This window comes from Arvicola amphibius, chromosome 6, assembly GCF_903992535.2.
Source record: "Arvicola amphibius chromosome 6, mArvAmp1.2, whole genome shotgun sequence".
Taxonomy (NCBI): Eukaryota; Metazoa; Chordata; class Mammalia; order Rodentia; family Cricetidae; genus Arvicola; species Arvicola amphibius.
Window position 1 is genome coordinate 158,502,625 of NC_052052.2, and position 23,609 is coordinate 158,526,233.

General features: G+C 44.9%; 1 protein-coding gene across 5 annotated transcripts in view; it reads right to left on the reverse strand.

The window, feature by feature from the left end:
- The window catches only part of Cdc14b (cell division cycle 14B), an 82,706-nt gene extending 65,244 nt beyond the window's left edge, over positions 1–17,462 (reverse strand). Inside the window, exon 1 of one of the 5 annotated variants that reach the window (XM_038332530.1) lies at positions 16,622–17,462. In XM_038332530.1, coding sequence (XP_038188458.1) covers positions 16,622–16,781 — 160 coding nt within the window. In that variant the 5' untranslated portion in view covers positions 16,782–17,462. The remainder of the gene's footprint in view (positions 1–16,621) is intronic. The other 4 variants (XM_038332529.1, XM_038332534.1, XM_038332531.1 and 1 more) reach the window with 4 other exon arrangements.
- Positions 17,463–23,609: the final 6,147 nt, after the last annotated feature.

A 23,609-nucleotide genomic window follows, 5' to 3' on the forward strand; every position in this document is an offset into this window, starting at 1 on the left:
ATTACAGCTGATTTCCCTGTGGTGTCGCTTAGCTCCAGCCACAGAGGCTGTGCTGCACACGGACCTGGCATGGGCTCCACAGGAAGTGGGAAGCCAGAGGCTCTTAAGACAAGCTATGTGCATGCTTTGATCTGGAGGGCAAAAACCTCTGTATATATTTTTCAAGTTAATGTGACAATGTGGATGGAGTCATCCCGTGTGAAACACTCCTGACAGCCAACAATCCCCAAGAGACCATCTATTCAAATAATATTAGACTTCAGAGCTGAGGACGCCATGACACACTCACCCCACCCACAGATGCACAGCAAATAAATGTAATTAACTTTTAAAAAGAATAAACATGAAAGATCTGTGTATCTGGTACTGGGAACCGAGCCCAGAGTCTTGTGCATGTTTCTGAGGCAGGGTCACATGTGGTTAACCTGCAGCCCTCCTGTCCCCGTTACTGCTCCCAAGCTTGTCCCTGAAAACACTCTAATATTTCTAAATTATTAGGGGCAGTTTTGCCTTTTTGAATGATCCCCAGGCAGCACCATCAAGTGTGACCAGAAGTCTCCATGAACTCTGAAACACATGATGTGTGAAGAAACCAGAATAGTAACTGCACCCCTAATTAAGGGAACAGGCTCCAAAAAAAAGGGTAGGTATAAGAAGAGAAGCTGTAATCTAGGAAGTTCTAAAGCTGACAACTGATATTCAGTAGACGAAGGAAAAATTATCTCTCACGCTTCCAAAGTCAAGACTTTAGTCTCTGAATGCGGATACCAGGTCTGCCAGAGCAAGCAGTTTTATTTTCCATGGACTAAGGATGAATTCTTCCCAGAGGAAACACAGTGTTGTGCAATTGTGCAAGGCTTTGGTAAGTAAGAGAACGCAACCCAGAAGGTGCCAGTGGAAGGCAGTGTCCGGTTACTAAATCACATCCTGCAAACCACGGCATCCCTACTTCCCAGCTATATAACTTCATACAAGCCTGTCACACACAGTCAGTCCAATCTGCAGGGTATCTATCTTAGTCCCAGGAAGGCCTAAGAGTTGTTATCTAGCTTGTTAGAAGACAGACTTAAGGCTGGCTTCATACACTTGTGCACACTCCATTTAGCTGAGAACAAAGAGTTCCTGGAAATGGAACTTGAATCTGAGTCGGCTGAGTCTCCATGGAGACCCATTCCTGGCACTGCACCCTGGCAATGGTTTGGTTCTTCCAGTCTTACCACATTCACCACAGTCAAGATCTGCCTGCTCACCAACCTTCTGGATGTTCCTCACACAACTGCTAATAGAACCTTCAAGCAGCAGTAATGTTTACAAGACCTTCTGCTGAAAGAAATCTAAGTCCTTATTCCCTGATCCCTTACACACATCACTGGAGACTTCGCCGCAGGGATGCTGGTCTTTCAACTCAGCTCACCAACTTTGTCCCAGTAAAGCAAAGGTTTCACCCCAGTGGCTGTGGTCTTGTTAATCACAGCTGATTCTTTGGCCACGATGGACTACAATCCAGATTCTTTTTTTCCCCTCTCTCCTACCCGTTCAACTCACTGTTGTATAACATATCCTCCCAGACTGAAACATTCAATCCTGCAGGGAAGCTTTTAAAAACAGAAAGGTGAAAGCTGGGCACATGCCTTCTATCCCAGCAACCAGGAGGCAGAGGCAGGCAATCTTCGAGTTAGAGGCCAGCATGGTCTATATGGAGGGAGTTCCAGATCCGGGACTAAACAGAGAAACCCTGTCTCAATCAAAACCACCAAACTCAGGAAGGTAAGCAACTCAAAATAACTTCAGGCGGCTCCTGAAACTGACCAGATTCACTAGGCCCCTATCCACTAGTGTAAACAAAAGCTGAAAGATTCTCTCAGACAAAGAGAAGCCAAGCTGAGAAGACAACTTTCACACAGGCAAAACTGCAAAGACTGAAACCACATAGGCTGCCCAAAAGCAGCAGCCACTACCCTGACTGCCTGAAGGAGATTTGGACCAACTAAGGCACCTGGAAAGGGAACTCTCCAACCTGTCGAGCTGCCCGCAGGCCATGCTTTTGTGAGCTCACCCATGTTAGTGTGGGGGCTTTGGCAATCCAGCAATCTTCAAGTAATTTCTGCTCAAGTACTTTGATGCCCTCCAACCAACGGAAGCAGTCTAACATAACGATAACACCACCCCCTTCTGCAACCCGATTGTTTATTAATAGTAAACAATAACGGGAATATAGGGTAAAAAGCACATCTTCACTTCTGAGTTGGAAAATCCACCAATCCCTGATCTTAAAATCCCACCAACCCCCACCCCGGAACCCCTCCCCTCCCCAAGAAACCCTATAAAAGCCTGCCTTCCACTCAGTTCCCTGTTGCTTCTGCCCAGAGCAGGGGCAGCTACCCTCTTGAGTTTTTCCCTTCTGTGAGGTTTGTTGCACTGTGACTTTATGGTATTCCTTGGCTCCCAACTCCCAGGAAATCTTTCTCCTCAGAGCTACAACACTTACAGCCATATTCTTGAGAGGAACTGACGATTCCATACTTCATGAGTTTCCTATCTGGGGTGGGAAGACTTGCATGCTGCATCTCCTTAAGAAAAGTTTGTCACACAATACCCATTGACTCTTAATTCAAATCATCACATAAACAGCCCCAGTCATCTTTACATCTTTCTGAACCTTCGGGAGACAGGCTCCACCATCAGCACCTCTCTCAACATCACCTTCCAGGTTCCTACAGAACAGTTCACTGAACTCCAACCGTTCAATGCTCTTCTAGCCTAAATTTCCACAACCTTCCCCTCCAAAACACGGCCAGGTGTGTCACAGCAACCACCTACTTCCCAGTACCAATGGTGTCCTAGTTCGCTCTCTAATGCTGTGATAACACCATGACCGAAAGCAACGTGGAGGGAAAAGGCTTTATTTCAACATACAGACTATCAGAGTGTTGTCGAGGCAGGAATTAGACAGAGACTGTGGAAGAAAGCGGCTGCGGCTTACTCTCCATGCTCACATTTAGCAACCTTTCTTCTACCTATCAGGATCACCTGAGTAGGAGTGGCACCCCCCACAGTGGCCTGTGCCCTTCCACACTGACCATCAATCACTAATCAAACTTGCCTGCAGCCAATCTAATGGAGACATTGTTCTTAGTTGAGGTTCCCTCTTCTCAGAAGACTCTAGCTTGTGTCAAGTTGATAGGGGAAAGAAAAAACACAATCGGCACACATGCATCCTTGAAAAAAAAAGTCTTGTTAGGTTTGCATCGTCAACATCCAGCCTGGTATTCTCCCATTAGCCCAAAATGCCAACTAGCCAGACACAACGCAATGATTTAAAAAAGCTCCACGCGAGAGAAAGACACCATGACACATCTCATGGGGGGGGGGGGGCTGGCCTCTGGGGACAGGAGCAGCAGAAGAGCAGAGCGGTAGTGGGGGAGAGATGGGGGGGAGGTGGGCAGGGCCCTCTTAAAAGGGAACGTAGTGAACAGGCACAGAAGGTGCTCTTAGTGGTTGCAGCTGAGGAAGCATCCTGTCAGAAACCCCACGGTCAGGACAGTACAGAGGCCTGAATACTAACAGTGACAATATCACATTTGCTGGGAGCAGAGGGTGCAATAAGAAGTTAAAGCTTCACAATAAAAAAACAGGAAAGGAGGGCTGGAGAGAGGACTCAGAGGTTAAGAGCACTGGCTGCTCTTCCAAAGGTCCTGAGTTCAATTGCCAGCAACCATATGGTGGCTCACAACCATCTGTAATGAGATCTGGTGCCCTCTTCTGGCATACAGGGATACATGGAGGCAGAATGTTGTATACATAATAAATAAATAAATCTTAAAAAAAAAAAAAGGAAAGGAAACCCTTAACTACATAACTATCTGAAGCAAGCACTTTAAGAACCTCATCCAGGGGCTGGCATTTTGGCTCAGGAGTACAGTGCAAGCTTAGATATATAAGAACCTGAGTTCCTAGTACTACCAATAAATAAATAAATTAAATAATTAAAAAAAAGTCAGGAGTGGTAGAACAAGCAGATGAACAAGGGTCAACCTCAGCTATGTTGAGCTACGTAGTGAGTTCAAGGCTAGCCTGAGCTACAACGAGGCCTTCTCAGAAGAGAAAAGCCTAACAACCTCTCCCGATTTCCAGCACAAGTCAATTGCATCAACATTGCTTTCAAGGCTTTCTCTACCTAGGAGACTGCTTGGCCCAACATGACAGTCCCTCAACTCTGTCACAAGTAGCTCTTGGGCAATGACTCTGTCACTGATTTGTAAACAGAGGAGGTCCAGACAGTCTGGTAACTGCAGGCTAGCACCCAAATTGGCTTCAAGGTCTCTACAGCAACAACTTGATCGACAACGGCACTGGGCTCAGCTCTACACAAGCCTGCTTATTTTCAGTAGGCTTCTTCAAAGACAATGTAATTGCAACAAAGCAACATTTGCCAAGGGTTTCATGTTTACAAAAATGGCCTTATTAAAAATTACTCAAAGCATAAATCTCCTATTTCATGCTTGTTTCATTAGCTCAGAAACTAAAATTAGACCGATATCCAAGATTAAGGATGACCCCTGCACAAAGTCGACCAACTTGAAAACAAACTAACAGGAAACAGTATTCCTATAGAAGGGTCAGAGGTGATGGGTATTGAACCTGGGAACTAAAGTATGCTGTTAGGCAAATACGATCTAGTTACACTCTCAGGGCCTATATATCATTTTAAAATGGTTCTTAACTCAAAGCTTCAATTTAAAAATTTAAAGAAGCATGCCTGCAACCCCAGCACTAGAAAGGCTGAGGCAGGAGAATTATGATTTTAAAAGCCAATCTAGGCTATATAAGTGATGCCCTTTCTCAAAATAATTATAATAATAATAAAAATACAATAATAATGAAGAACAAGATACAGTGTATGTTACTTTTCAAAATATCTCACACCTTCATTTTGGAAATTATCAAAACTTTCTGCTTAAGGAAAAATTCCTGGGGTAATACATCTGTACTCCAGCACTCAAGTGGAGGCAGGAGGATCAGAAATTCAAGGTCATCCTTGACTATTAAATTTGAAGCTAGTCTGGTCACATGAACTGTCTCAAAAATTAAATGAGTGAATAAATAAAATCAGTTTCTGTTTGCTCTAGACGGGAAATAAGACAATCTTTAGAGTCAGCTGCCAAGCCTGACCATCTGGGTTTGACCCAAGACTCTCAGGGCAGGCAATAGCTGAGTGCATGTATGTATACGTGTGTATTTAGTGTGTGTATATGCTCACACGTGCACTCACACACTTAATCATCATGATAAAAATGTTTAGTTGAGTATGGTGGCACACACCTTTAATCCCAATACTCAGGAGCCAGAGGTAGGTGGAGCTCTGTAAATTTGAGGCTAGCTTGATCTACAAAGCAAGTTTCAGGCCAGCCAGGGCTACATAGTGAGACCCTGTCTCAAAAAAACTCGCCCATCCCTCCACAAGCAGGGTTTCTCTGAGTAACAATCCCCGATGTCCTGGAACTTGTTCTTGTGGACCGGGCTGGCCTCAAACTCACAGTGATACACCTGTCTCTGCCTCCCAAGTGCTGGGATTAAAGGCACGTGCCACCACAGCCCAGCTCAAAAAAACCTTTTTTAATTACGAAGAAAAGAAACAGAGAGAGGAGCAGGGAGGTAGGGAGAGGGAGAGAAAGGAAGTCTGAAAACCCAGCTCAAACTTCCAGGTATCCCATCATCCCAAGGCGTCCATGCAGACAGCAAGAGCAGCACCAGGCCACACCTCGTCCAGCTCCCTTGCTGAGTCTCTGCTGCAGCTCTCCCTGCAGCCAGTGCAAAGATAAAAATGGAAAAAGCATTCAAATGTGTCTTGATTGAATTTGTGCTTTAGGCCCTTTCAGTTTCAATGATATTAAAATGAGAACACATTAACAGTGGAGTTAAAATCCATGCTCAGCTGTGTCCCTGGCTTTATAAACTAAGCCTGGCTGATATTTCAATATCAAAAGGGAAGAAACACATGTTAAGATGCTCCAGTTCCATGTATGAGGCACTTCCAACAAACCACTTAGACGGTATTTCAACAGTAAGTTCCAAATGCAGTTTGAGAACATCTTCCATAGAGTTCATCACAATGCTTATCAAAGCAATTCTCCTTCAGCACCCTAAAGGAATGTGAAATTTAGGGTGTTTTTCTGCTCAGCTACTGAAATAGTTAGCAATTTAATTAATATTTAGTGACTTCCACATCAGAGATCAAAAGCAACCTGGGGAGGAGAGGGCTTATTTCATCTTACATTCCCAGATGATAGTCTATCACTGAGGGAACTCAAGGCATTCAAGGCACAGACCTGAGGGCAAAATCTGAAACTGTATAGTTGAGGCCTAATGACTAAAAATCTATTGCTCTCATGTTCAGACCTAAGGACATGCTCTTCCACATCTAACAGTAATCAAGAAAATGCCCCACAGCCGTGCAAGCCCACGGCCAATCTGATGAAAGTAATTCCTCAATCAGGATTTCCTCTTTAGAGAAGCCCTGTCTGGGGCGCGGGGGGAGATTCCCTCTTTCAGATGACTCTAGCTTGTATCTAACAAGAAAAAACTAAAGCATAAACGAATAATTTTTAAAGTAAAACATGCACACAGAAACACAAAGATACACTGGGAAAAATAACCGACACTGTGCAGGAATGATCAAGGGACATAAAACTGACTCAAACTGATACTTTAAAGAAGAAAGCCACATTTTAAGTCCTTGTTACCTGTCCTCACTGAGATGACCAAGAATCCACTGCTCTCTGTGTTCAGGGATAAGGGCCGTGCTATTATAAATCTTCTAGTCCTCTGCCCCCTCCCCTCAATAACACTTGGTTTAACTCCTTGCGCATAGCAATTGCGCAATAAATCCTTATTAAATAGATATTTTAATTAATTCCATAGAATAATTCATACAGATGAGCAAAATGCAGAGAATGATTCAGCGGAGATGGTTCTAAAATAGGGAGCTTTGCAGAATTTGAAATTCGTAAACGATATTAAAGAATTATGGATTGGGTATAAAAAGATCAATGTCATAAACTGCACAGCAGAGCTGAGAATAATTTCACTTTCAAATGAGAACCTGAAGGAACAACAAATTCCAGTGGCATCAGGAACAAGATGTTTTGCTTTTGTGAAGAGCAGGCTGCCAACAGAATTTTAATGGGGTAAAAGTGAACTACCTGGAAAATGGAGTCAGCGAGTGATACGGTCTAGAATTAATCCCAGCCCAGCTTCCTCTGCTTTCCAGACAAAGGGGCTAAATCTGCCCCTGTGGAATATAAACGATACTAAGAACTGTACAGGGCTGGAGAGATGGCTCAGAGATTAAGAGCACTGGCTGCTCCTGCAGAGAACCTACGCTCAGCTCAATTCCCAGCACCCACATGGCAACTCACAACCATCTGCAACTCCAGTTGAGAAGATCTGGTGGCCTTTTCCTTGCTTCCTCGGGCATCACACACATATGGTCCACTTACATGCAGACAAGACATTCATACACATAAAATTATATATATACATATATATGTATGTATATAAAAAGGTGAATAATTGAAATAGATGTTATTTATTGTATGCATGGGATCACTCACAGAGAGTGACTTCTGCCGTAGCTCTGCGGCTCCGTGGTAGAGCACCTGCCAACCACACATGAGGCCCTGGGACTGAACCCTAGCACCCAGCTTGATTCCCTGTCTGAACCCAAAACAGAACATAAAAGCCCTTCCCGAGCCCCAAACTGAAATTAGCATTTCATGAAATTTCCTTACTGCTTCATGGAAAACAACAACAACAAAAAATATAACCTGCCCTGTAGGCAGAAATCCTAAAAAATGGCAAGATTTTAAAAACCCTCACTCAAACAAACCAAAATAATACCTGTTGTAAGTTAATTATAAATATTCCTTCAGAAAGCACATTCAAAGGTATTTCAGTTTTAAAAGACGAACTTTAATACTATCAAAAATATTCACCACTTAGCATTCATAATCAATAAAATATCTGGAAATCACATTTGGTATTATCATACACAGAAATCAACTCTTTTGATACGAAGACAAGTTTCTGATTCAGCTGTAATGTCAGAGCTGAATCTGTCACCTCAAACTAAACCCAGGACAGACAGGCAGACATAGACACAACCAAGAACAACTCTCAAAGGTGAGATTTTACTGTTTAAAAGTTATCAGAAAGAACCACAAAGTAGGAAAGGATCTGATACCTTTGTTGGCGAAGTATCCATGAAAAGCTATGGAAGAGAGAGAGAAGGGGGTAAAACTTCCATCGAAACAGGGCCCAGATGAGATGTACACATCACACTTCGACAGTCTTGACTTTGAGGGCCAGGGTGATGGCTTAACTTGTAGGAAGGACTTGCCACCAAGCCTGACAGAGTTGGATCCCAGGGACACAGACTGTTATGGGAGAAAATCAATTCTCCAGCACCTACGCTTATTCATGTACACATACACTGCACACGCTCACAAACATACACACTCTAAAGAATATAAATTTAAAATTTAAAAATATTATCTCTGGCTTTGGGAAAGTTAAAATCAGTTTTTAAAACTTATTTTTAACTATGTACATACAGGTTCTCAAGGACACCAAGCAGGCACTGGATCCCCTAGAGCTGGAGTTATTAGAGACTGTAAGCTGCCTGACCTAGGTGCTGGGAACCAAGTCTGTAAGAACACTATACAATCTTAGCTAATGAGCCATCCCTCCTGTCTTGTTTTGTAATCAATTTTATGTTTGAAAATCTTTTCTACAGTAATCTCTGTAAAATACTGGAAGCCAGATCATCTAAAAACAAACAAACGAAAAATACCAGAAAACAGGGGGGCTCTTACTGCTTGCTCTTGCAGAGGACCCAAGTTCCATTCCCAATGACCACAACTCCAGGTCCAAGGGACCTGACATCCACTTCTGGCCTCCACAGACACCAAGCACACATGGGGTGCATGGACACACATGCAGACAAAACATGTATCTACACATAAAAAGTAATTAAAAACAAACTAGAGCTGGGGCGGTGGTGGTGCGCACGCCTTTAATCCCAGCACTCGGGAGGCAGAGACAGGCGGAGCTCTGTGAGTTCAAGGGCCAGCCTGGACTACAAGAGGAATACAAGCACAGCTAGGACTGTTACACAGAGAAACCCTGTCTCGTGGGGGGGGGGGGGGGGGGGGGGGGGGGGGGGGGGGGTTCTATTTCTGGTTTTTGACCCTGCCATATAACATGTCTCTGCTCCTCATGAAGTAATTAATGAAAGCCAATCTGCTTTACAAAACAAAAGAGCAAACTAAAACCAGGCCCCCGGTAAAAAGGCAATCCCAGACCAAACCCGTGAGGAGCCTGGCCATCTGTGGAATACTAATACAGATACGACAGGACACAATCATGCTCTCAATTAACCATCCTGAAAATGGTTGTTGGCTCGGTGTGTGTTTGTTTTACGTTCTGAAACCTTCTACCTGTGTCTCCCACACGAAGACACATGTAAACTTAGCAACTATAAGCCCTGCAGGATAACAGCTCAGAGGTGTGAAATCAGAGCTTTGGTGATAGTGCTACCCTTCGAAGTCTTTAAAGAACACTGCTCGGTGTCTCTGGCCGCATCGCTTTGAAGCTTCCTGTGACAACGGCCGCAGCTGGGAGCTGTCAGCAAAACAGTACTACCTCCGTGCTGATTCACGGGTAGGGGACGACTGCACGCTTCTCAACTAGGAGGAGCCTTTCAGCATAATGACCTTCTCCCCCTGACACCCCGCCACTGTCACCAGGGAAACCCTGCAGCCTGGTGCAGCCACGATCCTCAGCATTTTCCCAGGCATCCCTTTCACTTCATCCCTGACACACTGGGGCATTGAGGCTCCAAAGGTTATGAACAAAGCAGCCTGACTCAGTCCCATGAGCAGTAGCAGGGACCAAGTAAGGTTCCTTCTGAGTCCTTCAGACTTCCAGAAGGCTGACCTCGCTCTTCAGAACCTGCCCCAAGGATTTCAAATACAGTACACACTTGCCATCCTCTCTCTCTCAGCTTCACCCTCCAAGTTTTGTTTTCTCAATGAACACACACACACACACACACACACGCACGCACGCACGCACGCACGCACGCACGCACGCACGCACGCACCCTGCTGATGCCTTTTTTTTCCCCAGCACCTGAGATACTGTTGAATGAAAGGAATATCTGAAAAGTTCGGGCTATGCTGGAGGTCAATTTGGGAAATAGCATGCACTGGGGAGGACCCACAGATTGCACCTGCCAAAGTTCACCAGCTAAATTCACCCTCGCAGGTAATGGTCACCGAGGGTCCATCACGACATGCCTACTTGCCTAAGTGGCACAGGATGTGCTACTAAATGGTCAACGTGACAAGTAAGTTCTGTACAACTACGAAGCAGTTTTACCTGCTGGAAAAAGGCAAAGTCAGACAGTCAAGGCTTTATCAAACAGAAACCATCCGTTGGACCAGTCACCAGTCTCTTGCACTGGGTTGGTTGGCATCCTCAGTGGGAGAGCGAAGGGTTGTATTATCTGTAGAAGACCACTTGGAATTATTTAAAACACACACCTATGGCTGGGAAGATGCCTCAGAAGCCTGACGACCTGAGTTCAATCCCTAGGACTCACACATAGAAGGAAAGAATCAACTCCTGCAAGTTGTCCTGAGTGCGCTCTCTCTCCTCTCTCTCTCTCTCTCTCTCTCTCTCTCTCTCTCTCTCTCTCCCTCTCTCTCTCTCTCTCACACACACACACACACAGAGTAATAACATCATAATTTAAAATGTTAAAAACACAGCACCTTCCCTATAGCTCACAGATAATCAGGATTTTTCAAGATTGCCTTCTACTTACATCCTAAGAACCCACAGAGTGACTTTGGCACAGCTGGCTCCAGCCCCGCTCATTAACACAGAGCACTAACAGAGATCACTGCTGACTCCCTGGCTTTAGGGCTGGGAAGTTACCCACGTTCCCCTCACCTCTATGCCTTGCCACTCTAAGGCCATAAACAGATAACATTTGAGGCTAACTTTTTACCTGTATGTGGGGTGTAAATGCCTTAGCTAGAAGATTTATAGGCAAGGATCGTGACCAACCAGAAGCAAAGAAGAACAGCCAGGAAGCAGAGAAAACAAGAGACACACCAAAGTGCAGAAACATGTGGCAGGTGGGAAGACAAATGAGCAGCTCACAGAGCTCTGGTTCCTGAAACTCAGCCACCCTGACTGCAATAGGAGCCATGAAAATGGATTTATTTTGCCCTCTGACTCAGTGTTCTGTGTCACGGTATTTCTTCTTCTATCCAGAAAAAGACACTTCCATCAGCGCCAATAATGAATATGCATGAGGATTTTACATAGTAAGCATTCAATAAACACTTCTCGAATTAATGAATATATTTCCCTAGCCTAATGACATCTGCTGTGAGTTTTAAGGATCCTAAAGAGAAAGGAGAGAGGGCAAGTGATGCTTCTGTTGATTTCATTTGATGGGTCGCTGTGCTGCTGCTAACCAGTGCTGGGAAGGGACCAGACTGACCTCAACTAGGGTTTCTCCAGTAAATCCTATTATTACATAAACACCCCTAAGACTAAATCATGGCAAACACCGGGAAACATAAAAGGAGGAAGAATAGAGACACTTAAAACAGAGACAGGCAGTGGTGATGCACACCTTTAATCTCAACATTTGGGAGGCAGAGGTAGGTGAATCTCTGAGTTTGAGGCCAGCCTGGTCTATAAAGTGAGTTCCAGGATAGCTAGGACTGTTACACAGAGAAACCCTGTCTTGAAAAATTTTTTTTAAATTAAAAATAAAAATAAAAAAGAACTTTAAAACAGGGGCTGTAGACGTAGCTCAGTCATTAGAGTACTTGCCTAGCATGCAGAAGGGCCTGGGCTTCCCCCATCCCCAGCGCTGATAAACCAGGCCCATAATCACAGCACCAGGGAGGTGAAGGCAGAGGATCACAAGTTCCAAGACAACCCTGGCTACATACCAACTTCTAGGCTATACTGAGCTACACAAATAACACTGTCTCTAAAAACAAGCAAATAAAATTAAATTGTCTTTCGGGCAATAGCAACTATTACTAATTTTCTTCAATAATTAGAAGCTTAAAAGATTAAGATACTGAAATAAATCAAAGGTCTGCATCAACTATTAGATCCTGAAAATGATCAGACTTTGCAGCTGTGATGGCGTGCCTAAAATATGTCTTCAGACTGGGTGGTGGTGGCAGTGCACGCCTTTAATGCCAGCACTCTGGAGACAGAGGCAGGCCGATCTCCGGGAGTTCAAGGCTGGTCTACATATGGAGTTCAAGTTCAATATACTTCAAGTTCAATATAGAGAGACTCTGCCATCACCTCCGGCCCCTCACAAAACAAATATTTGGACAGGGGAGGCTGTCCTTGTTATTAACAAAAAAGGAAGTTTTGCATGGCCACTTAATGGAAGGCCCTATTTAATGATTTGACAGTTGAAAAAAAGCTTTGGAACTCTGGCACCAAGGAGGTTCATAAGAAAATAAAATCCCTGCCTGCATCCAACCATTTTTTTCTCATCTATTTTCCCAATTTTGGATCTTACAGTTTTCAACCCACTGAAAACTCAAGTCCTCTTTTCTCTCTGCTTCCTGGACCAGAAGCTTCTTCGTGTATCTTTAGCATCTCAGGCTATCAGCTACACAGTTCACCTATCTTTAGATTTGGTTTCCACGGTACACCAGAGATACAGTTCAAGTTTTAAAAAAAAATAATAATGATAACAAAGCATACTGCTTGGGTAGGGGTAAGAATTAAAGCACTATTGAGTAGGTTGGCTCCTGGAAAGAGTATCCCCCCCGCAGAGCATAGCAGTGAGGCTAGCCAGTCTCTAGACCAAACAACCAAACAAGAATGATGATCACACAAGCATCCAGTATGAACAGCACACAAGGCAGCACCCTGGTATCGGCAGGAATTCAATTTACAGATTGAATAGGTCACCATAAAAATATCAAGGATCCACCTGCAATGGTTGCAAATCCTTTAATTCCAGTACTTGGGAAACAGAGGCAGGTAAGCCTCCATAAATTCAAGGCCCCGTCTAGTCTACAAAGCCAGCCAGGGCTACACAGAGAAATCCTGTCTCAAAAATAAACAAACAAATAAATATATCAAGGGTCTTTGGGGGTAAAAAAAGTCTGGGGTCTAGAGATGTAGCTCAGTGCTTGCCTAGGATGTTGAAGCCCTGGGTTTATCCCAGTACCACGTAAGACCAGGCAGTCAGTCACTCGTGCTTATAATCCCAGCACCCAGATGGAAGGCTCACATGTTCAAGGTCCTCCTCACCTACACAGCGCACTTGCGGCAAACCTAAACTGTGTGCTGAAAAAAAAGCTTTAGGGGCAGAACAGGCGAAACAGACAACATGGCTTAATTTTTCCAAACCATGCCTGCTACACGAGTCTTCCTGTTCACTAAAGAGTATTGGTAAAGACGTAGAAATGATTGAAACCTCAAGAGTAGAAAGCTGATGGCGAAAGCTCTTTTTAAAACAGTCTGGCAGCTGCCCAAGATGAAAATATGAAGTTAACACAACTCACGAAGTATACTCCCAGCTATGTATTCAAAGGAGCTGAGCATGTCCTGAACACCATGTTGAACATGGTGGCAACATACGTACAGGTCCAAAAGTCCACTGAAGCTGTAAATGCTGGTCCGACACTTTTATTTCTAGAATCAGCTCAAAACTGCAGTCACAAATACACAGACATCATCCACAGGGTTGCTTCGCAGCCATTTGCAATAGAACCGCACACATTCCCAAGTGTTCCCGCTCACTACTAATTAAGAAATCGTGATTCAGCCATACAATATGATAGCACTCGGCAGTTAAAAAGAAACCATCCTGATGGCTCAGCTGGAAAGAGAGCCTCCAGGCAAGACTGAGGACCTTAGCTCAATTCTGGAAACCCGTGTAGAAGTGAACCAGCTCCCACAAACTATCCTGACTTGTACACTGGGCCCTGTTAAGGATGAAATCAATAACCCCACTCCATCCCCCAACACAAATAAAGTAAAAACAAAAATTAAAAAAAAGTGAAGGATTAAAAAAAAAAGACCAAACTGTTTTGGTAATAATGTCTGATTTTCTTAAACAATTAAGGAAACTGTCAGGCCTGGACGGTGGTGGGACACACCTTTAATCCCAGGGCTAGGGAGGCAGAGGCAGGCGGATCTCTGTGAGTTTGAGGCCAGCCTGGTCTACAGAGTGAGTTCCAGGGCAGGCTCCAAAGCTACACAGAGAAGCCCTGTCTTGAAAGAAAAAAAAAAAAGCAATCAGGAAAGAAAACTGTCGGTTATCAAGAATGGTGGCACATCCCTTTAATCCAGCACTTGGGGAAGTAGAGGCAGGAAAACCCAAACCAGCTTGCTATAGAGTGAGACCCTGTATCAAAAAGCAAATTACAATAAAACAATGACTGAGGGGAAAACAATTTGGGAAATTAAAGGACCAGGTGCCATTTGCTAAGCACAAAGCCTTCCTCCATCAGCACCTCACATAAAATAAATAAAATTAAAAGTAATCTGATCTTTCCAACTTTTTGTTTTGTATTGTTTTTGTTTCTCGAGACTGGGCTTCTCTGTGTAGCTTTGGCTGTCCTGAACTCACTATGTAGACCAGGCTGACCTCAAACTCACTGAGATCCGCATGCACCACCACCACCCAACTGCTGACACTTTCTAAGGTTAATTCTTTGATGGTTTCCTCAGGAAGGCTTGCCAAGTTACACTCTATCCCCATGAAATAGAAAGATTTCCTCCGACTGCTGTCAAAATTCTTCTGGTGGGTTGTAGCTCAATGTTGGGAGAGCTAGCCTAGCACGCACAAGGTCCTGAATGCCAGCTTCGGGGCCACTAACAATTTCTATTATGAAAGCAACCACCTAATCTTATTACAGCTTTTTGTTTTGTTTTGTTTTGTTTTGTTTTTGTTTTGAGACAGGACCTGGCTGTTCTGGAATTCACTATACAGATGAGGCTTGCCTTGAACTCACAAAGATCCACCTGACTCTGCCTAAAGAGTTGCCACTAGGATTAAAGGCCCAGTCTCACAACTTTTAACGAAAACTACCTAAATGTTCAGCAGAGAACTAAATTCATAAAACATTTAAATCTATAACTAGTTTAAATCCATAAACCTTTAAGTTTTATCCTTTAAAGCCACACATTCTTTGGTTTAGATAGTAATTAATCAAATGAGGTTTTGAACACAGCAATTGGAGGCTGACATTCTGCCATGAAGTACGCTGCAGAGCAATGCAAAGTCAATTGTATACCATCCTGCATGGGTTTGCAAGGAAGAGAAACATATGTGCGCGGGTCCGGGATGCTTCTGGAAAGATGCAGGAGAAATTGGCAACATCGGTTACATTTAGATACTCCTGTTCTTTGCCACCAACTTTTCTCAGTATACTCTTGTGTACCTCTACAATTCAGAGCTATACAAGGCTTAACTTGTTCCCATACTAAATAGCCTTAACCAAGGTGATTTTAAGTGTAAGAAAGAGCGGAAAGAATGCGCAGATCCCACCAGCACGAAGGAACCTGGGCAAGCTGGCATCTCCTCCTGCAGGGCCACCCCTAGACCTGGGAAGAAGCCAGTCAGGGGCAGTACTTAAAGCAACTCCTTCCTCTTCCTCCTCCAAACACTAAGAAACCTTCCCCCTCTCCTCTCGGCTTCCTTTAAAATCGGTCTTATTTTTTAGCTGCCCATCAATCTAGAATATAGTTTCTACTAAATTTCTGTGTCTCTGTAAACACTTCCTAAATCAATAACGCTGTCGCCAACCGAGCCCACCTAAGAAAGTCCAAGGCCTGGAAACCGTTTCTTAAAACCCCACGCAGAGGTGGACACCATCCGTCCCGGAAAACGCAGCACATTCCCTCAACCGCGCAGACAGCTATGCAGCTGATAAAGCGTTTCCACGTACAGCAGCACACCGAAGGCAAGCTCTGGCTTCGACACCAATGCCGGCAAACCCAGCAGTTGCCAAATTAATTTCAAGAACTGAGACACTAAGAAAAATCACCCCTCGAAAGCGGCTTTTCTACATTCTCGGACTGGCGGGGATTTCTCAAAAGTGACACCTCTGGGCTCTTAGAACGCTGGATGGTTCCAACGCCATCACCGTGACACCTCTCTGGAGGCACCGGAGGGAGGGCAAGGATGTCCGAGGAGGCCTGAGGAGGGCGCGACGGCGTGGGGAAGAGGGGGGCAAGGGCCAGGGCTCGGGGGGGGGGGGAATCCCACGCGTTGCTAAGGCGCAGCGGGGGCTTGGGCCCTCGGGCCAGGAAAGATCAGCGCCCTCGGAGCTCAGCAGAAACTCGGACCGGAGTGAGGAAAACCGCGCCAGCTATCCCGGAGTGAGGTGGGTTCGAGGGCAGAGTCCTCCCCCGCCTCCGGAGGCCGGGTGCATTTTACAGAGGTGACCCTCGGCCCCTCTCGGTGTAAAAGTTGCAGCCGCCGGCGCGCGAGCGGGCGGCGAGAGGAGCGAGGAAGCCGCGAGTCTCGTGGGGGGTGTGGCGGGGGGCTCACCCGTGATGTCCAGGTACAGGTCGTCCTGCTGCTCCAGGCGGTGCAGCTCCTGCGGCGTGGAGCTGCGGCTCTTCTTCACCCCGGGAGAGGAGGACGAGCTGCGGCGCGAGCAGGGGGGCGCGGTAGCCCAAGCCGAGCGCCGCTCGCTCTTGCGCTTCATGGAGGCGGCCGCGGCCCGTCAGGGGACCGCGACCATGGCCCGGCAGCCCGGCCCCGAGTCCTCGAGCTGCGTCTCCCGCCGCCCGCGCCCCGGGGGCCACACAGCGCTGGCCGGCGGCTGGGGCAAAGCGCGCGCGCCCTGGGACGCTGCTGCCTGGGCGTCCGAGCTCTGCGGGCCGCGGCTCCCGGGGACCCCCAGGAGGGATGTTCCGTGGAGCTTCATTCACAAAAAAGAAGGGCCCACAACCCTCCTCGGGGCCCGCCGGCTCGGGCCGTTCATTGGTCAGCGCGGCGTGACGTCACGCAGCCGGGGCCTTCCTACAGGCAGGTACCCGGTGACGCCATAAAGAAAAGTCTGAGCGCTTCCGCCAATCTGGCAGAAAGCATGCTGGCGACCCCTGGGTGGGATGCCCCCAACTTTTGTCTCCCGTGTCCAGGTGCGACGCCCCAGCCCCCAGTTCTTCGAGTGAGTCCCCAAGTTCCTGCACAGCCCTGTCCTAGTGACTCCACTCCGGGTCTTTGGGATGGAATTTTTTTTTTTTAAGTGTTTTTTGGGTTTCCTTGTAATTCGCGCCAAGGGATCCTTGTCATGGCCGCCTGCTAGAAGAGTGTAGCCTGCTGAAGGGGTCCGCAGTCCAGTGGTCACAAGGCAGGGCGGACCTCGGAACTTGGAAGTTCAGCCCGCGCTGCTTTCCTCCACCTATCGGGACAGAGCAATGAGGGCTTCTCGGAGTCGGTTAAAAAAAAAAAAAAAAAAAAAAAAAAAAAAAAGACAGGCCACCTGGAGACGTGATTTGCCGTTGTTTGCCCCTTTCGCACCTCGTCCCGGGACCCTGGAGCTGCGCTCACTCCTGCCTTGCGTAGCCCGGGTGCCCACGGTCCGATTTAACACGAAGTGTGTGAGCACGTGGCCAGCTGGGCCCTCGGACTTTGCTCTTTCAGCTCTGCAGGAATGCAGCCCCATATTTTGCTACTGTGTTAAAAATGTGTCAGACCTTTTCGGAACTTGACCACAGCTGCCATTTTGAAGGGCCTGGCTCCACCGCGGCATCTAAATAAGCGAGAAGTCTGGAAACTGCCTCTGGAGTCGGTAGTCCCAAATTCTCCATCTGCAGGCCAATTCCTGTTGTCCACAGCGACTGAACTCCCAGTCTGCAAGGGAAGCCAGAGTCAGAGAGGGATAAATTTCAGCTCCTCCTCCCTTCCCCCAAGGAACCTCTCAGAAATGCAGATTTCACGGAGTTCCCCGTTCTAGGGTAGTTTTGGCTTTTGTTTTAAAGCGGTCCTTAAAACCAGCTAAGTAGGAAAACCGCTTAAGAACTAGCTCGGTTTCGTGTTCATCTTTCGGTTTTCCGTAAGGATGCCAACGTAGGCCTTAGATTTAAAATGTTCTACATGTTTGGAGTGGTAGCAAAAACATTTGACCTGGAAGAGGAAGTCTTTCACACTGTTTCAGGGCTCATAGTAGAATCAGAATCAGACATTTTAAGAGTAGTTTTTTTTTTTTTTTTAAATAATTACATCAGAGTTACTCCAGTGGGTTCCTAGGATTACAGAGAAGAAAGTATTCTAAAAGATTGTGTTTTTGTGTCTCACTAAGCAGCCCAGACTAGCCTCACAATGGCCTCTGCCTCTCCAGTGCTGGGATTACAGATGTGGGCCACCGCAGGCACCTTACAGTGTTTTCTCTCTCTCTCTCTCTGTGTGTGTGTGTGTGTGTGTGTGTGTGTGTGTGTGTGTGTGTGTGTGTGTGCGCGCGCGCGCGCGCACGCGTGTGTGTCCAGTGTGTTCTACTTTTCGAGGTTCTGGGATTTACACCCAGGGCCTTGCACGTGATCTATTAGTAAGTCAAATTCCTGGCCCACGTTATTTTTTGAAATTGGCTTAGTCAAATGTCTAAGAGCCAAGTAGTTTCCCGACTTGGGAGGTGATTTCCTCTCACTTTCAAATAGAGTGTTTGGGCTAGATTCTTGTTGCTGGAAATTCTAACAAAATGCATGTGATTTAAGTAAAGAGGGAAAAGCTTATGTATACATAATTATACCATGTAAGCATTATTGTATTTTGCAAATTCATAATTTTGTGATCTTGCTGAAATAGTATTTTTAAAACAAGGCTTTTGATTACAACTTCTTTTATTTTTATTTTTATTTTATGTCTTTTATTTTTGGGAACTAGAAACCATGTGTTAAACATGTTCATCATTTGGGTATGGCCACACAGGCCTATAATATATAAGCATTTGGAAGGTAGAGGCTGGAGGATAAGGAGTGCAAGATCATCCTCTGTTAAATTAGGCTACAACCAGATCCAAATAAAAAGATTCAAGGCCAGTCAGATGGCACATGGGTAAAGGAACATGCCAGCAAGTATCACAACCTGAGTTCAATCCCCGGGAACCCATTTGTTAGAAGAGAACCAGCTCCCGCAAACTGTCTTCTGACGCATACCCCTCCACACATAAAGAAATAAGTAAATGTAACCTCGAGCTCTCTTTATATTTTGTTTTCCTGTCATGGTTATATAGTGGCAGGAAATATCTCAGCTGATCTTTGTTGTGACATTGCCCTTGAATTGTCTGATTTCTAGGTTTTGAAACTTTGGCTGAAGGAAAGTGCCTGAGTTTGCTTGTATGAGTATATTATTGTTCATTGTTTGCTCACTGGCCACAGAATTGTAGAGTTTGAAAGCACCTTAGACAGTATTTGGTCTGAGGCTCTCCTCTGACATTGAGGACAGGGGACACAGAGGAGTGGTCAGTCAAGATAGAAAGACAGGGAACATTATGGGGACCCGGGAGGGAGAAGAAGCCCCTTACTCAGGATTCTCACTGAAGGATCTCAGCAGCTGAATTTCAGACTGGGACCGGAGAGATGGTTGAGAAGTTAAGAGTGAACACTGCTTTTGCAGTTTGGTTTCCAGCACCCAGGTCAAGCTGCTCACTACTGCCTGAAACTCCAGCTCCAGAGAATCTGGCAACCTAAGCACCTGAACGCATATGTACTGTGGCACATGAATAATTCCAGAAAAGTTCCAGACTGGAAGATGGCTCAGCAGGTAAAGTAATTTCGATGTAACATGAGGGCCTGAGTTTAGATCCCTAGCACCCATGTAAATTAAAAAAAAAAAAAAACCCACAGATAAGTATCTATAATCCCAGCATTGAGGAGACAGATATAGGAGGATTTCTGAGGCTTAGTGGCCAGTCTGTCTGAATCACGGACTTCTGGCCTCCACACACATACAGATGCTTGTACACCCACACGAACACACACACACACACACACACAATGTTTGTTGTAAAGGTTCGAATTGAAGCCTTGTTTTGTAAAGCCTAATTTGTAAAGGTTCAAAATTCTTTTACATAGAAATATTTTCAGGGGCTGGTGGTGTTTGTTATCTTTTAAAAATAAACTCATCCCATGGGGCTGGAATTCAGTGGTTAAGAGCAGTGGCTGCTCTTCCAGAGGACCCGAGTTAAATCGTGCCCATATGGTAGCTCACTATAGTCTGCAACTCCAGTTCTAGGGCCTCTGACACCCTCACACAGACATGCACACGGGACAAAATACCAATGCTTGTAAAAATCATTTCTTTTTAAAATAAAACTGGTTCCTGCTGGGCATGATGACACACTTTTAATCCCAGTCCTTGGGAGGTTGAAGCAGAAGAAGTTTGGTGAGTCTGAGGTCAGTCTGGGCCACCTAGTGAACTTCAGGTCAGCTGGAATATAGAGTAAGACATTATCTCCAAAATCCAAAGCAAATTTTAATTGTTTTCTGTTTTTTGAGACAAAGCCTTACTATGTAGCTCTGGTTGTCCTGGAACTCAGTATGTAGAGCACAACAGCTTCAAACTCACAGAGATCTGCCTGCCTCAGACTGTTGTGGAATAATCTTTTTTGTACACTATGAATGTGTCACTCAGATTGGTTTAATAAAAAGCTGAAAGGCAAGATTTTCAGGCCAGAGGGGACACTGGGAAGAAGAAGAGCAGAGATGTCAGGAGATGCAGAGTCATCAGGATGGGCACTATGAAGATGAGGTAATAAAGCCTTGAGGCAGAAAGTAAATTAATAGAAATGGGTTAAGTTATAGGAGCTAGTTAGAAACAAGTCTAAGCTATCAGCTGAGTTTGCATTATTAATAAAAGTCTCTGAGTGGTTACTTGGAAGCCGGCTGGTCTTTAGACTGACTACAAATGGTGCCCAACATCTGGCCACGTATATTCACATAAGACCTGAGAAAACTCAAAGGTTCTAAACACACAAAAGTGGAGAGAATGAGGCTTCTTAGTCCCATGTCTCCCATGGCAGTCATACAGAGACACGCTCCAAGCTCGAACTGCCAGTGTACCATGAGCTAAGCCTCGTGGCAGGTTTAAGGTTTTGCTCATACAGACAGAGAAGGTTACAGATATGCAGTAAAGCAGGTTCAGACAGGGAGAAAAACAAACCTCTAAACAAGTTACAGTGTGTTTAACATGTTCATAGGCTTAGGGAAAAAATGGCTATAGACAGTCATAAAAATGGTTTAAAATTAATAGTAAAGTCTTTAGAGAAAGTAAAGTAATAAAAAATAAGCCACATAAAGATGAAAAATATAAGAAGTCTGGATCCTATATGGTGTTTTGTTAACTTTGAATACTTTAAAAATGTCTTAACTTCCAAATGGAGGTCGGACAATGTGTTGCTGGGGGGGGGGGGTTATGGTTTTGTTTCCAGATTACTGGAGATCAGATTTGACTCAGGGAGACCTGCGTATCTTGGCTACAGACTTGAGGGACGAAAGCCAAAACAGACAACAGGACAGGTGATGTGTAAGCTGATCCCTTGACATGGGAGTCGCTCTAAGATGAGATGAGACATGATAAATCTTGTTGGCTATAGAATCTTCATGACTTATTACATGTCACCCATTCATATGGCATGGATACAAATTTATATTACAGTTTGATTATACAGTCCAAATGAACTTATAAAGTTAGCAGATGCCCTTTACCTGCTCAAACATAAAACAAAAAAAAATCATCTTTAACTACTTGTGCACACTGCACATTCCATATTTGTGTTATTGCAGATATGTATGTTACCTTGGAAAATGTGTTTTCAGAGCAAAGGAACCAGACACCAATGAACACAGGTGGTCCAGATGATCCAGCATCTCAGATGCCCTGCTGCAGTTTTCCCCAGAGTTCTGCATCCAGAACAGCTTCAAGGATGCTGGATGAGATGGTCCAGCCTCACAGACTACTCTAGCCAGGATTTAAGATAAGCCTTGCGCCAGGTGGTAGTGCATGCCTTTAATCCTAGCCTTTAATCCTTTTAATCGGGAGGCAGAGACAGGTGGATCTCTGTGAGTTTGAGGCCAGCCTGGTCTACAGAGTATTACTCAGATTGGTTTAGTAAAAAGCTGAAAGGCCAATAGTTAGGCAGAATTTGGGGAACAGAGAGGATGCTGGGAAGAAAGGTAAAGACACCAGGAGATGCAGAGTGAGCAGGATGGACACTACAGAAATTAAATAATAAAGCCACAAGACAGAAAGTAAATTATTAGAAATGAGTTAATTTAAGTTATAAGACCTAGTTAGAAACAAGCCTAAGCTATCAGCTGAGCTTTCATAATTAATAAGAAGTCTCCATGAGGTTATTTGGGGGCTGGCTCATGGGACAAAGACTTGCTACATCAGCCTCCCAAGTGCTGGAATTAAAGGCATACACCACCAAGTCTGGCTCAAAGTAAATTTTTTAAAAAATATAATGCACACATGGTAAAAAACAAAGATTGCACAAAAATTTTGATTGGACTCAAAAGGCTCGTGTGTTAAAGGTTTGGTTCTCCTTAAGTACTATGGGAGATGGTGGGAATCAAAGAGGCAGGCCCTAGTAAGAGGTTTTCAGTCATTGGAGGCATGCTGTCATAGGGAACTGTGAGATGTGGGATTCTTTGATTTTTCAGTTCTTGACTATGAAGTTAGCAGCTTTATTCTACATAAATAGAATAATTATGTTTGCTAAATCTGTTGCCCCCAAGCAGTGAACCAACCAAGCTTAAGCCTCTGAAACTGTAAGTCAAAATAACAATTCTTCTTTTTAAGTTGATTTTCTCAGGTATTTTCTTACAGAAATGAAAGCTAACACACTAGATATTAGTTCAGTACGTTATAAAATTCTTTATGGTAGGTAACTACTGACCAAAACAAGTTATATAACCAGTGAGTCCTTTTTATTTGTTTTATTTTTTGAGATAGTGTCTATGTAGCTCTGACTGTCCTGAAACTCACTATGTAAACCAGGGTGACCTGGATCCAGCTCTATCTGCCTCTGCCTGCTGAGTACTGGTATTAAAAGCATGTGACACCATGCCCGGCTCCCAATGAGTCTTTTTAAAATATCACCTCCTGTAGTTTAAATATGATTTGAGCATACCTGCCAAAAGGCTGGAGAGATGGCTCAGCAGTTAAGAGCACTGCCTGCTCTTCCAAAGGTCCTGAGTTCAATTCCCAGCAACCACATGGTGGCTTACAACCATTTGTAATGAGATCTGGTGCCCTCCCAAGGAAGAGACCTGGTCAGTCATCCTCATCAACTTAGACCATGAATAGACAAGTTCAACAGAACCATTATATACGGGTTGCCCATGCATGTCCATGCCCCATAGCTCCCAAAGATTCATTTGTGTTGGGGGCTTGGTGTTCAACATGGGGTATTGATATGATGGAACCTTTAAGAGAAGGGATTAGTAGAAAGTTAGTAAGTCTTGGGGGTACCACCCTCAGAAGGGATTAATACAGGTGTCCTACATCAAGGTTAGCCCCTACGAGGGTGGGC